Source organism: Podarcis muralis, chromosome 7, assembly GCF_964188315.1.
Source record: "Podarcis muralis chromosome 7, rPodMur119.hap1.1, whole genome shotgun sequence".
NCBI lineage: Eukaryota > Metazoa > Chordata > Lepidosauria > Squamata > Lacertidae > Podarcis > Podarcis muralis.
This window is the reverse complement of record NC_135661.1, coordinates 64,782,827-64,800,859: the sequence shown is the minus strand read 5'-3', so window position 1 is coordinate 64,800,859 and position 18,033 is coordinate 64,782,827. Positions and strand designations below refer to the sequence as shown.

Below are 18,033 nucleotides of genomic sequence, written 5' to 3'. Positions count from 1 at the left end.
TTTAAGCACTCCCACATTGAGGGTTCATTTTTAATGCTTTTTCTCCAGCTAGGCTCTGCAACAGAAATTAAGTGCCATCTGCAAAGAGGGGTGTTGAAAGGTACTATTATTATTTATTGAACTTATTAGTTGCTTTTGTTTACTGATGTAACTTAAAAGCGATTTACAACAACAAATAACTAATATACCTTAAAGCCAGCATAAAACAAAGCACAGAAGGATCTAAAACACATTTGATCTAAAACACACTTAGAAGGATCTGAAATACATTTGTATTTTTAAAAGGTGGGATTAAAACGCCCCACCCACTGAAGAAGCCAGTGCAGCACAATGGTTAGGGTGTCAGACTAGGACCTGGGAGACCAGGGTTCAAATCCCCACTCGGCCTCAAAGCTCACTGGTTGACCCCAGGCCTGTCACCTCTCATCCTACCCTCCCGCACTGGGTTGTTGTGGGGATTAAACGAGATGGGGGGAGAACCACATATGGCACTTTGAGCTCCTTGAGATAAAAGGTGGGATATAAATGCAATCAGTAAATAAGTAAGTAAGTACCGTTCCGTCTATAAGACGACCCCATGTATAAGACACCCCCTATTCTGGGGGACTCCAATTTAAGAAAATGGAAGGAGATGGCCCCTGTGTATTAGGCACCCCCAAATTTTGGACATTATTTTTTAGGGGGGGAAACCTAGTATTATACATGGAAAAATACGATAAGTAAGTAAACTGAAAGGCTTAATGGGCTCAGGCCCATGACACAAATTTGCACATACTGTACTATATATATATATATATTTGTATAGACATCTCTGGAAATATTAAGATGCTGGGTGGCCAGGGTCTCACTAGCCCTGTAATTTAAAATGTGCTCAGCCACCTTGTAAGCAATGAGTGTTTTTTCTTTAAGGTTAAAAGCAAAGAAAGAAAAGGATGGGAGATCCAGGCCTGAACTCTCCCCTCCCACCAGCCGCCTGGAGATGCCACAGATTGAATCTGAGATTGTCTCCATGCAAACATGCATGCAGCTAGGGCTGTTCTCCAAACAGAACATAATGAATGCGGAACCAGGTGCAAGGACCACATGCAAGGTTGACTTATTTTCAGCATTTGCATCCCACCTCTCTAGCAAACATGCAGGGTTTGTATCTGCACCGAGTCTTTTCTTGATGATTCACATATACCTGTCACAGCACACTTGCAGAATTTGACAGCTGTTAGACTTGGGGATGCGGATGATACCAGGAAAAACAACAGAAGGCACCTTCAGTTTTATTTGCTCAAGGTCCAATATCCTTAATATGTCTTTATTGGTTGAGATCAGGGGCAGCCTATGTGGTGCTGAACTACAACTCCAACCATACCTCGCTATTTGGTTATACTGGCTGGGACTGGTGTGAGTTGGGAGTTCCAGCATCTGGAGAGGATGACATCATCCATCTCTGATTTAGACAGATAGGCAGACATAGGTCAGACTTACATCTGTCAAAGTTATGTCTTCTTCTCCTTATGGGTTCAAGTGCCAATCTACTGCTACAAACCATGCTATTGATTCTGCCAAGTGACCCATCACTAATCTGTCAGTGTGGTTCAGGTGAGCCACTGCGCATTTAAAGCTTATCCACCCCACAGCTGAACTTCACACTCAGGGGTTTTGGATAAGCTTTTGAGGAACCCCAGGATACTCTTAGACATAATCTGAAAGCCCGATGGTTTTACATTATCTTTGGTGTTCCTTATGCTCCCTTGTCCAAGCTGTGCCCGCAAGAGGTGCTTTCATCACCCCACCCTTGTCACCTCACCGCAAAGAAATGTGTGCATTGCTCAACCAGCTATTAAAACACAATACTGACCATTTTCCGTTTGGTGCAGAGGAAAGCGTGGCACTCCAGGTTCTCATTGTGCTGGCTCTGTGCAATATAGGCAAACACCTTGTCATGCACTTTGTCTGCTGTGCAGTAGGATATCCTGTGAACATTGGCAAAACAAGACATTAAATACACATTCTTATTTTTTTTAAGGGGGGGGGTTGCACTCTACACCCAGGCGTCCCTTCCTCTAACATCACAAAATTCGGCAAACCACACATGCAAGGGGTCTTACACAAGTGTCTCCAAACTGACTGAGGCTGATGGGAGTTGCAGTACGAGGTATTTTGGGGGGGGGGGCACCAGGTTGGTGAAAGATGGGATAAAGCAGTTGCAGGGGACCTCTGGCCTACCAGGGGGTCCAATTTAGCTCCCAAGGCCAGTGGCGTAGCGTGGGGGGTGCAGGGGGGGCCGGCCGCACCGGGCGCAACATCTGGGGTTAGGGCAAATCCACGGGTTAGGGGGCGCAAATCCACGGGTTAGGGGGCGCAAATCCACGGGTTAGGGGGCGCAAATTACTTGCCTTGCCCTGGGTGCTGACAACCCACGCTACGCCACTGCCCAAGGCCATTTCCCCTAGCTACACCCGCCTGCCAATCAGTAAGAGTTTTAAATGTATGGCATAAATGTGGCCTATGTGCTGTGTGAAGACGTGTCTTTCTTTTGTCTCTCAGGAATCTTTCAACTTTGGTGGATGGGCCCAAGTTATTGTATCATGGGAAAGGGAGAAAAACTTTTCTTGTTAGAAACCAAGAGCTAGGCTGCTGAAGAGGAAGAGCCCTAATTCTCTTTTGTGGACTTATGAGCCTGAACATGCCACATTTTATAAAGAAACATTTCACAGAAAGCTTTCAGACCTGTCACATGGTAAATACGGACTATCAATTATTTTTATTTGTTTATAAGAATTTATAAAGCCATTGGTCAAAAAAAATCATTAAGTAGTATACATAGAACAATTGAAAGCTATAAGACCAGCAAAATTTAAAAGCTATATATACACGTGTAACTTGTTCATATTTACTGCCTTACTACACTTATATCACACAATGGATATATTTGCATATCTGTCTGTCTGTCTGTCTGTCTACAGCAGCTGTCTTAAAACTGTAGAATGAGTTGCAGCAAACCCCAAGAGACAAGAGTGCTCTTGTACCAAACTAAGTTCTGCTTAAGCAGACTCATTAAAATTAAGGAACCTACAGTAGTCATGTCTATTAATTTAAATGGGTCTCCTCTGAGTAGGACTAGCACTGGAGACAACCCTATGGCTTTGCATTGTTTTCCGACGGCATTGATTTTCATGCCTGATTGTGTTTTTACTCTTAAATAGCTTTGATTGACTGATAAGGAAAATGGGGTAAAAACACTAAATAATAATTTTATTTAAATTGTTTCTACCTTTCCCTCTGTCAAAAAAGTCCCCACAGGAGAAATTAGCAGTACTGTTTAATACAGTGTAAAATGCACAACAGAGAAATAAAACAATGGGGGGGACACACACACACACACACACACACACACACACGTAATTAAACAGTAAAACCAACCAAGCCAAACTCTCAGTAGCAAAGCACAGCAGTGTGGGCAGCAGTATATATCAATCTGCTGGTGCTTTTCAGAAAAGGTCAAGGGTTTTCACTGCCTGTCAGAACGAAGGCAGCAATCGAGTTGATACCTCCCCTTCAGAGAGGGCATCCCAAAACATTGGGTGCACAACCAAAAAGGTCCCAGCTGGCACACCTTAGATGGCAAGGGGCCTTGAAGCAGGCCTTCAAACGTAGAGACATAAGCGGGAGCGGGGTGTGTGAGATTCTGAAGACATCCTAGCACAGATCAAAGCTGTTTGTAGGGACCAGGTGCTAAGAGCACCTTTTGTGTACCAGTCGCTTCTGGGCCTAATTTAAAGAGCTGCTAATAGCCTTTAAAGCCCTACACCAGGGGAGAGCAATCCTTTTTCTGGCTGGGGTTACATTCCCTCAGAGGTAATCTGTCAGGGGCCACACACCAGCAGGAGGTGGGGCTGAAGACCAAAGAGGCTGGCGCCATCCCCTTTTCTCCCTATTTCTGCCAACATCTTGTCTCTGTCACCCACTTTCTCACCATTTCTGCCTCCTTGGCACCCACATGAAATCTGGCTAAAGGCCATACCTGCTCTACATGGTTTAGAACCAGGTTCTTTGAAGGAACAGTGTATGAAGTGAGAAAGGGAGAAGCCAGGAACATTAGAAGAGGTGCCCTGCTTCCCAATGGGACTCCTGGATTGTCTTGCCTCCTTACAGGGTTGAAGCCCTGACTGAGCAGCCCCTGGCCAGGGGCACCAACAATAGGGGGCCATGGGTACCTGAGCACCCACAACGTTTTTGGAGTTAATCTCTCTCAGCTGTGCCCAGTGTTTCCCTGTAGGCAAGAGAAACCTCCGACCTTGAGATTAAGAGTCTTATGCTCCAACAACTGAGTTATCCCAGGCAGATATAAAGCACCCACAATACTGGAAATCCAACTCAGCCTCCCCACAGTAGTTTCTGAGATGATCTGTCCCTGGCCACTTACTTCGCAGCTAATATTTTCACCATAAGGCCTAGAAACTTTTAAAAAAAACAAAAACAGAAGCTGATAGGTTGCTGAATTCTAATATAAACCTGTGTGCTTTGCACCAAACAGCACAGCACTTATATTGTGAGGCTTTGCCTTACAAATAAGAGAAACAAATGAAAGTTTCAGGCACACACCATGCACAGATTCATAGAGTTTGCTTATCAGATCAAAGCAGAGAGAATGCAATTTTCCAGGCTGAGATCTTATAACGCTAGGGAAATGCAGAAAAACAAATACCCATCCATCTTCCCAAAAGCTCTGCTTTCTAAGGAGTGCTTCCATTTTTAAAACAGGAGAGTGTGCGGGGGTGGGGAAGAGTACTTTGAGCCCAGGAAATCCTGCCAACTCTTGCTCTTCCGCAATGCGCTCACCCCATTCTGTTAGAGAAGCTGAAGGCCAGCATGGGTATCACACCAGGAGGGGCCACCTTATCTGCCCACCAATATGAGAGTGAGTGATGCGCATGCCAGGTGCTTGGAGCAGCCAACTACTCCTTAGCAGCTATTGCCCCCCACCCACCCATCAATGCCCTGATTACACAAAAGCCTAAAAATGGGCCACTTTGTATTTAAAAATGGCCGGCTATAAATCCCCAGGACAAGATGTAGGCTTCATTCTCCCTGCCCAAGAAAGGCTACCAGGTCTTCATCAGGCTTCTCAGCACATTTCTACCAATTGCTGTTCCTGCTTGTAGCCAAGGACCACAGACAGTTGGGGAGCAAGGCTGGGGTTGGTAGGAAGGGAAGCTTCAAACACATTTCCAATCCAAGTGAAGAGCTCCCTTCTGAGTTGGGGAAGAGCTGTAGCTCAATGGTAGAAAGACCCCATGTGGAATTTCTGGTATCTCCCGGAAGGGCTGGGAAAGTCCCTTGCCTGAAATCCTGCAGAGCCACTGCTACTAAGGATAGACCAGCCTCCACCAACCTGGTGTCTTACTGATGCTTTCAACTACAATTCCCATCAGCCCTAAGCCCTAGTTGGGAAGGGCCATAGCTGTAGTGGAGCATCTGCTTTACATGCAAAGGTCCCAGATTCAATCCCTGGAATCTCCAGGTGTGGTTGTGAGAAAACCTTGCCTGAAACCCTGGAAAGCCACTGCCCATCAACATAGACAATACAGTTGTACCTTGGAAGTCTAACAGAATCTGTTCCGGAAGTCCGTTTGATTTCCAAAACACTCGGAAACCAAAGCGCAGCTTCTGATTGGCTGCGGGAAGCTCCGGCAGCCAATCGGTAGCCACGCCTAACATTTGGCTTCTGAAAAATCATTCCAAAATCGGAACACTCACTTCCAGGTTTTTATTGTTCGGGAGCAAAGGCATTTTGAGATCCAAGGTACGACTGTACTAAGCTAAATGGCCAAAGGTTTGACTCAGTATAAGGTAGCTTCCTATGTTCTTGAACCTCAGGAGAGGGCTAGAGGCAAAAGAGGACATAGCAACGAGTGTGCCAAAAACGCACAAGGAGGATTCAAATCAGGCCTAGTGAGCAATGAGGCTCAGGAGGGTGTGTGACCTGGGGAGAGGCCAGGTTGAAATGCCCGAAGGACTGCACATGCATTCACCCCAAGTTTTGCAACAGAAGAACATGACTTGAAGCAGAAAACCACTCATCACTTGCAGGGAGCAGCAGTTCAAAGCAGCATAGTCAGTGCATCTTGAATTATCTTTCCGCCCCACACCAAGCCTGATGAAGATCTGATGACCTTTCTCAGGAGGAGAGGATAAATCTTGCCCTGGGGGTTTATAGTCTGTCATTTATTTATTCAGCAGCACTGTGTCAGAGCGCACTTAAGTTCCAGGACAACTCAGAAGCGAGCTGTCCACTCGATGAAGAGACAAGTTCAGCTTGCACATCTTGGGACTGCAAATGCATTTTGACACTTCCTCCAAACCCCAGCGCTGTCCCCCAATCCTCTGTGGTCCTTGGCTGCAAATGATAAAGAGAAACTGATGGAAAGGTGTTGAGAAAACGCTGCCTGCGAAGATCATCCTCAAACTCTCACAGGTTCAAGCATCATTAAAGCAGCATGACGACAGGCGAGCTCAGCCCATGAGCTGAGGAACATCCCTTCTGGCAGGATGACGCTCCCTTTGACTGGGTGAAAAACAGCTTTGAACTCTACAAGCCAATAACGGCTGGTGCCTGAGGGATGTCTTTCTAACAGCATTCCCCAATCTGGTGCCCTCCAGATTTTGTTGGACACCAGCACCCAGAAAGCTAGCCACTGGCAGGGGTAATGGCAATGAAGTCCAAAACACCTCTCATAGGAGGTTGCAGAAGGTTGTCTTACAAAAACAGCTGTGGGTATTTCATCTGTTCTTGGAAGGGCATTCATAGATAAGCAGCATGACAGAGAAATTGGCCTTGCTGACCATTGTGCACAACGATGTCCATATCAGACTGGTTTGTGAAGAAAAAAGCCATGGTTTGTTTAGTCATCTGTGTAACAACTTGTGGTTTGTTGAAAAACTACGGCTTGGTATTGTGAGCGAACCAGCTTCCTATTTTGTTTTCTTGTATTCTGCAATGCACCATGCATATTGATGGTGCAAGAGTGATAAATTAATCATAAAAATACTAGTGACGTTGGCCCCAAAACTGCAATACCCTCAAATGGCTGTCCCATAGCACAAAGCTGTACCAAGCATCCCTTTGTCATGAGCAAGGGGCTGTTCCTCTTGAGGAAAGCAGTGCCTGATCTACCAGTTGGGTTTTCCAGGGTTTAAAATACATTCAAAATTAATTTACATTGCATTAAGTGTCTTGTTGTGCTCCGGTGTGGCCTACATTTGTCCTACATGGAGCTTCACAGTGCTTTGTTTTTATAAGAGGCACTTATGTTTTCCCTCTTTCCCTGTAATTGGTTTTTTTAAGCTGTTAAATGCTGGTTTTTGTAACAGCAGTAGAGACTCTGAAATCCATTCAGCAAGCAAAAAATTAGTGTGTTTTTGGGAAAACGGGTTCCAGAGCGGCCCTCCTAAGTGACATCTACAAACTTTATTCATCTTTAGGAGTAAAATACCACTCCTGGTAGCCTCTGAAATTAATGATTTTTTCCACACAGTGTACGCAAGAGGCCATGAAGAAGAAGGCCACAGACGTCACCCAGAACTACTTTCAACTAATGACCGAGCTTCCCGGAAACTGCTGAAGGCCTCTGACAGCTCCCACCTGCTTTCTTACTTAAATCCAGTCCCAGGGTGGCCCTGGCTGTCAGCTTCCTCCTCCTTACTCTCAGCGTTGCCATTATAGAACTCAGCAGAGAGGAGGATGGGGAGGAAACAAGAATTATTTGGCTCTGACTCTCCTTGGCTTTGGCTCCACCAACTGTTGACCTTTCTGCCTTCTGCCTACCAGCCACCCCTGGTTTCAATTCTCCTGCAAAGGGGATTTCAAAGGGAGGCTACAGCATGAAGCTGCAGAATGAGAACTTATCAAGACATTTGATTCTATTCATTTGGGGATGATCACAGCGATGGCTTCCTGTCCCGCTGCAGGCGCTAATTAGCTCAACAAAGCTAAGATGACTGAGTCATCACCAAATAAGTGCTGTTGGGAACGGCTGCAATGTTTATCAGCGTACGTTTAAGCTTCAATTGAATTATCACAAATTGTAATTTTTGCATTTCATGCTATCTGAACCCACTCTATATAAATTTATATGCTCCCCATCTGACTGGGTTGCCCCAGCCGCTCTGGGCAGCTTCCAACAAATTAAGGAGGATAGCTCAGCTGGTTAAAGCACAGCGCTGATAATGCCAAGGTTGCAGGTTCAATGCCTGTATCGTAGCAGTTGCATATTCCTGTATTGCAGGGGGCTGGAATAGATGATCCTCAGGCTCCCTTCCAACTCTACAATTCTATGATCATTATGTAGAGGATAAAACCACAGTGAAACATCAGACATTAAAAACATCCCTATACAGGGCTGCCTATAAACATACACACACCTTTCAACTGGGGGTAACACATCTGATGAAGTGCGGCTCTTTTCCACAGCGTATGAGTTAGTCTTTAAGGTGCTACGGGACTGTATGGCTGCATTTGCACATAACAATGAGGCTGTGAGGAGGAGGCTGCTGTGCCTGTGTAAGTCTTTGCAGGAAGACCCACCAGCAATAAATCAGGTCAGTCTGGAGGTCATGCCTCTCCTCTCAGCGTGCAGAGATAAAGCAGAAACACTGAGTGGGAAGCATGGGCCTGGTGAGGAATCAGAACGAGGAAAGCTCAGAGAAGCACAGGAGTGGACAGAATAAGAAGTCCAAGCGGTGAGCCTATTATAATAGGAGACTGGTGAAGCCTAAGAAAAGTGGAGACAGGGGCAAGTTCAGGGGAGTTTAAAAAGGGGGTCTCAACTTGTATAGCAATGGCCCCACCCATCTAGATACAGTCTAGAGTATCTTTTGGAGGGATGTGAAGTGGTGGATAAACACACTTCACAGAGAACGTATCTATTAACCTGGCAAGGGAATCTGAGAGTTGTGGGGCCACCACTGAGAAAGCCATGCTCCTTGCATCTGCCAGTTTCACAGTTTTACCAACGTGCCTTAAATACTTACTCTGCGTCTTTAAAAACTACAATTGGAACGTACCTGTATATTGAGATGTTTTCGATTGCCTCGTTTGTTACACTGTCACTGAGGATTATCCCTCTGGGAGACACTTTTAGGGTTACTTTCCGGAGCTTTCTGCCACTTGCTTTTGCCTTGAGAAAGAAAACATTCAACGTGTTTCATGGGTCTGGTGGAGATAAATCAACTTATCTAAAAGCCACATATTAACTATGTACAGGAATAACAGGCAGATGTTGTTACTTGGAAACAGCCCCCAAACCTGCAAATATTTTTTGCACCATTTTGCTCCTCTTCAGTAAACCTTGTGAGAGGAGGAAGAGAACAGAGTATCGTGCAGGAAGGCCCTGAACAGGGACGCTCTGCAATTAAACATTTGGCTGCAGGTTCTCATTTCTTCAGCAATATTTTTCTTTCTTTCTCTAATATGAAAACACTCTGGTTTACAAACCAGGGGGTTTGGTTTGCAGACAATGAGCTTTTCTCCTCCTATCCACCAGGAGAATATATGCAAGTCACAGCACATAGCTGAGCTGCAGGAGCAGGTAACACATGAGAGGTAGCCTTTCATATGGCCTAGAATAGGAGCGTGAGGGGCCTGTGGCCCTCCCAGTTTTGTTGGACGTCAACTTCCCAACCACTGACCATGTTTGCTGGGGTTGGTGGGAACTGGAGACCAACAAAAATACCCAGGGAGCCGCAGGTTCATCCATGGCCTAGAAACTCCTTTGCGAATTTTGAAAACTGCAGAGGTTAAGTGAGGCTTCATAATGTCATGATTCATACTAATTCTAATTCAAGGAAAACAAATTGAATGAAGCATACAAAACAATAAAATTCAAATTTATCACGTAGCGGTTTATTTGGCCCCATAAAACACCTCCACACCCCATGGGAGCCCTCCTATGGATTGAGGTCATCAGATGGGCCCCTGCTTAAGATATTCTTCCTCTTCACTTGATGGGGACAAACATCAGGATCTTTGCTAGCTACCCCACCCCACCAATCCACTGCCACAAGAAACCCGCCCAAGTATAACTCTACAGATTTTTAGCAAGATATGCAAAGCCTCCTTTATTCAAGCAAGTTTTTAGTAACTTGCTATAAATCAGGCCACTTTTATGTTGGCTAATTTCCTATAATTGCAAAGCATTTTATGCATTTTATGAACTGCTTTCTGTTTTATGAACTGAATTTTAATGGTTTTTAATGTCACTTGAACGAGTTTCCCTACTGTTCTTGAACATAAGTTTAGAGTGCATGGCTATAGGCCGAATTGAAGTGTTAACACGTAGGATCTGCAGCAGAAAGTTGCAGTGTGAAGTGCTGCTGCTCAGACGTCTGGTCACTCCATCCTATTTCCCTCCCTCCTCATTTTTCCACCCCTCCCAACATCTAACCAGAATTCCATGCCCACTGAGGACTTGTTTGGGGTTCCCCCTCTGCACCCCTAGTTCAAAAATGTCCTTAAAATATATTTTGTACTTTTGTGAATTTTGGGGGTTTTCCAAACCTGCTAACACCCTTCACTTGACCACAGAAACAGAGCCCCCATCTGAGATCCTACAAAGAATTACAAAAACAAAAGCACAAATCATTCACATTTCCAGTAAACTTTCAAACCTATCTTAAGTTTGAATGGGAGATGGAGCCAAAAACTCAGCTTTCAAGTGCTGCTCTGGATTCAACAGGACAGAGCTATGGAAGCTGCACATATACTGCTATGGCTGCTACCCTTCTAGCCTAGGCGTAACGGAGGACATTTGGGGGTGTGAGGGTATGAAGTAAAGGGCAGCTCACCGTGGCTACAATTCTTTTAACAGCAGCAGCGGATAGCTCTTCACCTTTGGGTTGCTCAACGAGTGTCATGCCCAGGTACTTCAGGTTGAAGAGCATACCCTCCAATAAGGTTTCTCTGGTGTCAGTCCAGTTTTCCGGGAGCTCTGTGGAATTAAGAAGGTTTATTGTTTAAGGGTACCTGGGACGAAACATTAAATGATTGGATAGAAGGGATATGCCCCAACTCCCCCCCCCCCTCAACCTGGGACACTTGACTTGATGTTTCAGGTTTCATAACAACTGGTTGCACTCAGGACAGGTGGGATTAAAAAAAATCAATTTGTAAAAAATAATAATTAAAACTTCTAGTTCTGTGTTGCATTTTTCACAAACAAGTGGGGATGCTTTAGCAACCCCTTCTGTTAAAAGGCTTGTGGAGGAAGGAAAAATGACCCCTTAATTGGTTTTGCGCTGCTGGAAATATGGAATAAAAACCCAGAGGTTGCGTATAACATCTTTTTTGAAGACTGCCCTGTGAGTCATCAATGGTTCATGCAAAGGCTGGGGATGCATTCTGTACTCATAAGGCTCCTCAGTGCCGGCCAAAGTTATAGCATGGGAATGAAAGAGCAACAGACTTCTTCAATATATGCTAGTTGGAACAAATTCCTAAGGATAATATGCATGGCTGGGCCAAGAAATGTGAAGGTGTTATGCTTCATTATAGATTGACCCCCCTCCCCCGAAAATGAACTAACAGCTGTCTCATTTGTACTAATTAACATGGGGCACAATCGGCAGGCATTTTTTTCTGAGCAAGCTTCCATCAATGCACAAGAGCTGAGCAACAAAATTACTGGAACATCCTGCTGGATTGCGCTGGATGGCTCAGCCGGCCAGCCTCCCACTTCACAGCCCATAGTGGCTCATCAAGAACAGCGGCTTAAGGCAGGGCGCCTTGAGGAGTGTGGTGGTGAAAGGAGAGAGAATACCGTATTTTTCGCACCATAGGACGCACTTTTTCCCTCCTAAAAAGCAAGGGAAAATGTGTGTGCGTCCTATGGAGCGAATGCAGGCTTTCGCTGAAGCCTGGAGAGTGAGAGGGGTCGGTGCGCACCGACCCCTCTCGCTCTCCAGGCTTCAGGAAGCTATCCGCTAGCCGTGGGAGACCCAGATCTCCCACGGCTAGCGGAGCGCTGCATTAATCCCGAAGCTTGGGGCGTGCGGAGCTCAGCGCGCCCCAAGCTCCTGGGTGCCGGCAAGGTCTCCGCTAGCTCTGGGAGAGCCCCGCGATGTCGCGCGGCTCTCCCAGGGCTAGCGGACCACTGCGCTAATCCCGAAGCTTGGGGCGTGCGGAGCTCAGCGCGCCCCAAGCTTTTGGGTGCCGGCAAGGTCTCCGCTAGCCGTAGGAGAGCCCCGCGACGTCGCACGGCTCTCCCAGGGCTAGCAGACCACTGCGCTAATCCCGAAGCTTGGGGCGTGCGGACTCAGCGCGCCCCAAGCTTCTGGGTGCCAGCAATGTCTCCACTAGCCCTGGGAGAGCCCCGCGACGTCGCACGGCTCTCCCAGGGCTAGTGGACCACTGCGCTAATCCCGAAGCTTGGGGCGTGTGGAGCTCAGCGCGCCCCAAGCTTCTGGGTGCCGGCAAGGTCTCCGCTAGCCGTGGGAGACCTTGCCGGCGCCCAGAAGCTTGGGGCGCGCTGAGCTCCGCACGCCCCAAGCTTCGTGATTAGCGCTCCGCTTGCCGTGTCTAGGCTGCGGATAGCAGAGCGCCCCTCTCGCCGGGCAGACATCCGCAGCGTGGGGAGCCTTGCAGGAGTTCCCTGCAGGGCTCCCCACGCTGCGGATAGCAGCCTGCCGCCCGGCGGATGGGGCGCCCTGAAGCAGAGCGCCGTGCGCGCCAGGCAGACATCAGCCAGCCCCACAAGCTCGGGGGACAGCAGGGAGGCGCAGCGCCACTATCCCGCTGTTCCTCGACCTGGTTCGGTTTCCCTGACCTGCTTTTGGGGGGGAAATAAAGGGAAATTTCCCCCCCTTTATTTCCCCCCCAAAAAACTAGGTGCGTCCTATGGTCCGGTGCGTCCAATCGTGCGAAAAATACGGTAGCTGCATTCAGGCTTCAAGGGTTTTACTGTGCTCTAGCAAAGGTGACAGGCAACTGGTCTTCCTCCCACCTTTGAAGTTGGCAAGGGTAGGCAGGAATTGTCCCAGAAGATAAAACAACAAGAGCCCTATGAGATCATGCCAATGGCCCCATCTAGTGCAGCATCCTGTTCTCACAGTAGCCAAGCAGATGTCTACAGGAAGCCCATAAGTAGGACATGAGTGAAATGGCACTCTCCCACTCCTGATCTCTCAACAGCTGCTTTTCAGAGGCATACGGCCTCCATCTGCTACTGGAGGTCATATACACCCATCATGACTAGTAACCAGTGTTAACTGCCCAGCAGTGAATAAAACTACCATATTTTTCGCTCTATAGGACGCACCCAACCATAGGACACACCTTGTTTTAGAGGGGGAGAACAAGAAAAAAAATTCTCCCCCTCTCTGCGCAGCGCCCCTTCAGCGAAGCGGCAGGAGAAACGGAGCCCCTTCCAATTCTCTTCCCGCTTCGCTGAAGGGGCGCTGCACAGCTCTCCCTCTCACAAATTGCCTTCGCCTTCAGTGAAGGCAACCCGAAGCCTCCAGAGCGCGGCAGGAGCTCCCGCTGCGCTCCGGAGGCTTCGCATTGCTATCGCTGAAGCCAAGGAGCCTGCATTCGCTCCATAAGACACACACACATATCCCCTTAATTTTTGGAGGGGGAATGTGCGTCTTACAGAGCGAAAAATATGGTACAAATTCCTCCCCCCCTTCCCCCCAACAACTCCCAGAGTGGTTTAACAGCCAATCCCTCTTCCCAGAGAATTATGGGACTGTGGCTAGGGAGTCTCCTATCAACTCTCAGCACCCTTAGCAAACTAGTTCCCAGCTCAAGATGACTTTGTTGCTCCAGCAAACACAGCTGGAAAAGGAAGGCCTTCCTGCCCAGGAAGATCCAATGGCCAGCTGGGGATAAGACTACACGACCCTCATGGTCCTTTCCAACTCTACAATCCTGTGACTCAATGGGCAGAGGCTGCTGGGAAGGTTCTCCAATAAGAAAGCTTCCACCTGAAAGTTTAGTGGTTCACCACATGGGGTAGCAACACTAAAGACATCAGCAAGTATAATTCTGCATCTATCTACTTACTGCTCAGGCCTCGGACCATATTTTTGCTTTGGCCCACCCATTTGCTGGCATGAAGCCTCCAGAAAGTCACTCAAGAGGAAAAGCTGCCCTGGGCCTGGCGATGGGGTGGGGAAGTTTTCCCAACCCTGCTCTGAAGCTGGTTTAGAGCACAGTCTTCAGAGCCACATACAGGCAACTTTCCATTTGTGCACATTCAAGGCATGCATGACCACGAACCTGGAAGTGGTACAAAAGGAGCAAAAATGGACCCAAACGAGTGCAAAACAGCAAAAATGGCATGAAAACAGTGCCTAGCAATCCCATGAGCCTTTGCAAGTACAATCCCAGGAGCCCTTGCACCAACCTTTGAGGCCTGTGGAGAGTTGGAGTTTGAGCAAGGAGGTTTGGAGGGAGCGCTTGTGGTGTTTGCGGCCTTTTTCAACAGTGTTCCCAATATACGCAATTTCACTTAAACGTGTGGTGCCTCGGAACGTAACCCCCACGTAAATGGGGAGTTGCCTGTACCAACTAGAAAGCAGAAACTACAACCCCCAGCCTGAGCCTACCCAGTCAAGCACGGGATACAAAGCTCAAGAGGAATTCTCACATTTCACAGGGCAGGAACGACCTGCTGCACAGCATGATCTGGGCACTTGCTTCTACCCTCTCCCACAATAACTGAGCAGCCTCAAATCTCCTGCCCACTTCCAAACCCGTTATCAGAAAGACAAACCATCTGTGCACAGGCTTAAGCAGGCTCTTCTCTTCATTAGCTTTTCACAACCTCAAGGCCTGTGTAGTGTCTAAGTGATGTCACCCAGCCAGAAGTACTACTCACTTGGCTAGTTGCCAGGGCTAGAAGGATGCACAGCCAGCAATTTATTTTTTACAAGCTCTTCTTTCTGATCCTGTCTACGTGCTTGCTGGCACCGTGCATAGGTATGCACTACTAAAGCATAGGGCAGGAGGGGGAGTGAGAGAGATTGTTGGCAGGGGAGCCCTCTGCACCATACATTTAAAGCAATACAGTATAATATTAAACAGCCATGGCTTCCCGCAAAGAATCCTGGGAAATGTAGTTCTGTTTGCTAGCAGACAATCCTTCCCCTGAGCTACAATTCCTAGAGTTCCCCTGGGATAGAGGGATTGATTTTTAAATCACTCTAACATTTGCAGCTCTCTGAGGGGAAGAGGAGTCTTCAGCACATGAACAACAGCAGCTCCCAGGATTCTTTGCGGGAAGCCATGACTCTTACTAGAACAAAAAGACCTCTAAGTGGGTTACCGGAGACAGTCAAAAATAATATGTAGAAGAAGAAGAAGGAGTAGCCAAAAAACAAATCAATAAAATAAACACTGATACCAAGCATTGAAAGAGAGTAGAACATAATTCAATAACATAAAATACAAAGCTGAGGAAAATCCTGTACAGCCCCAAATAATGAACGTTTGCAACTAAAACCATATTTTAAAGGAATTTGGTGATTGTTTGTAAGCTATTTGTCACCAGAGATATCGGGTTGGCAGTCTAAAACAGTAATAAATAATAATTCTGGCCTCAGCTCCATCCCTGTCAAAAAGTAAGGGACAATGGGCGAGACTCAAGTTCACATGAAATCCCCCCCCCCAATTCCTTCGCTTTCCTGCTCAAAAGTACCAGGAAATTCCTCCAAACACATGAACCCCACCACCCCCCTGACAGGAAGTCTACACAATACAGATTTATCTCCACTGAGCTGTAGCCCAGCCACAATGAATTGCAGTAAGCGAAGCTCCATTCTGAAAAAACTGCAGGAAGGATATCGCAAAACGAGACCCAAGCAGGAGACAAGAGGCTAAAATTAGGCACCAGTTCAGGCTATCATTTGATGCCAACAAGCAAAAGGGAGAAGGGTTTTTTTTGTTTGCTCAGAAAGGCCTCGGGGACACACTCTCCCTGCAAACCTTCTAGTGGAAACTGAGAAGGTAACTGTATGCGGTTTCTCCTGTTTCCAGCAGCTGCGCCAGGTAGTGCCTCCTCCCCCCACAGTAAGAAAAAGGCTGGATCTAAAATGAAACACAAGCAGCTATTGATTTTGAAAAGGAAGGTCCAGATACAAGGAAAAAGGAGGAGGAGGACTAGCAAAATCTGCCCCCCCCCCATTTCTCAAACATTTTCTTGCCCTGTGAAAATCATTTTGTTCTAAGGGCCCTGAGAAATTTAGGGTCAGCATAGGGTTTGGAGCTCATCTTATCATCATCACAAGGTGGTCAAAGATAGTGTTTGTGTTTTCCTTTTCTTTAGAAAGATTTCCCTAGCATTCCTTCAGCCTCCCCAGCTGCCCAGACTTCCTGTGTGAAAAAGCCCTAGGGGAGGAGTTACTATTTCATTTAACAAAATTTGTATACTGCCTGTTAACAAGAAAGCTTCTAAGTGGAATACAAAAATGTGAAATAAAACATTAATATTCTTGGGCGGGGGAGTTAAAAACAAGTATCAAAAAACATTCAAAAGTAGCCAAAAAGAGATAAAGCTCATGTAACTTCTACATGTCTGGCTAGGCTTGCCTAAACAGAGCTGTTTTAAGCAGGGGCTAAGTAGAATGTAAGGAAGGAGTGTGCCTGAAGTCAATAGGCAGGGAGTTCCAAGGGGAAGGTGTTGCAGCACTAAAACATTCATTTCATTATGTGGCACATATAACAGTGCCAGTTCTGCAAAGTGAACTGGTTGAGTATATGGGGTGAGGTGATTCTGCAAGTGAACTAGTCCCAAGCCATAAAAGGCTTCATACGAACCTGAGCAAATGGGCAACCAGATCAGATCTCCAGGCACAGGTATTACGTTACGTTACGTTATGGTACCTTTCTCCTGGGCTTTAACTGAAGTGCAGGAACCCAAAATGGTTGCAGAGTGCAGATGAAAGGCCAACTAAATAATAATAAAGAGATGTTAGGTTGCAATCCTGTACACCAGGTATATGGGGAGCTGGTAGCCCTCCAGATGTGAGATGATTTGCAAAAACCTCAAAAGTCAGGAAAGCCCTGCATCCCAAGATATGAGATTTTCACCGATATTTTCTCTCCCCTTTGAATTAAAAAAACTATCCATTTCTTTTCTCATTCATTGATAGAGCAAGGCCAGGGGATTTTTTAAAAAACAGCTTGCTTATTTTCGTTCCTGGGCTAGCAGCGTTTTATGTATTTACTGTATTGTCTTAGCTGGTTGTATAGTTTTGGGTGTATTATTCCTAAGATTTAATTCTGCTTTGATTGTATTGCTGTTTGATTTTTTTATTTTTAATTATACTGCCCTGGGATCCATGCCATAGCTGTAACTGTCCCTTTGGCGGGAAAGTCCCTTATCCCAGTGCTGTGTCCCGCTGCTGTCCCTTATTGATGATGTCCCTTAAATTTCCGGGGTTTCAAAGGAAGCAGCTCCTCTCCCTCCTTCCCTGCCAGCCAGGGAGGAGGGAGGCTCCAACTGTGTTGCTTGGTTGCGTTGCTCACCCAATAAGGAGTCTGAGAACGACTGGGGGGTGGAGCTTGCATGCCTTGTGCCGATCAAATTGGCCGCGTTGCCTGGGGACTCGCCGTTGCTCAGCGCTTCCCAGCGGAGAGGTGACAGTGGTTTTCCTTGCTGCATCCCCTTTGCCGGGTTGCTGCGCTGTGGGAACCACCGCTTGAGGCTTCGTTTGGCTGCTGGCTGGTTTTTCTGCCTTTAGCTTGGAGGGGCTCAGAAGTTGAACATACCTGTGTTCGGAAAATCCCTTATTTTGGCTGCTGATCCCTTATTTTTGAGGCTGCTGGTCCCTTATTTTCAAATCTGCAAGTTGACAGCTATGATCCATGCTTTACATGAAAGCGTGCTTTTAGAAAATTTCAGAAATAAAACAAGCCCATTTCTTACAATTTTATCAAGGAACTTCCAGCCCACGCCAGAAACAATTACTTTGGCATCCCAGCAATGCCCAGAACCCTTGACCTTTTGCCATTCCGGCACATATCAGTGCGTTTCTACTGAG

The 18,033-nt window shown here is 46.8% G+C and overlaps 1 protein-coding gene across 2 annotated transcripts in view; it reads right to left on the bottom strand.

The window, feature by feature from the left end:
- Positions 1-18,033, bottom strand: part of LDLRAP1 (low density lipoprotein receptor adaptor protein 1) — a 64,124-nt gene that overhangs the window by 22,184 nt on the left and 23,907 nt on the right. Inside the window, exons 1-4 of one of the 2 annotated variants that reach the window (XM_028738807.2) lie at positions 14,054-14,175; positions 10,840-10,982; positions 9,061-9,173; positions 1,853-1,967 (exon numbers count right to left, since the gene is read on the bottom strand). In XM_028738807.2, coding sequence (XP_028594640.1) covers positions 1,853-1,967; positions 9,061-9,173; positions 10,840-10,982; positions 14,054-14,072 — 390 coding nt within the window. In that variant the 5' untranslated portion in view covers positions 14,073-14,175. Of the gene's footprint in view, positions 1-1,852; positions 1,968-9,060; positions 9,174-10,839; positions 10,983-14,053; positions 14,176-18,033 lie in introns of those variants that run through there. The other variant, XM_028738806.2, reaches the window with a different exon arrangement.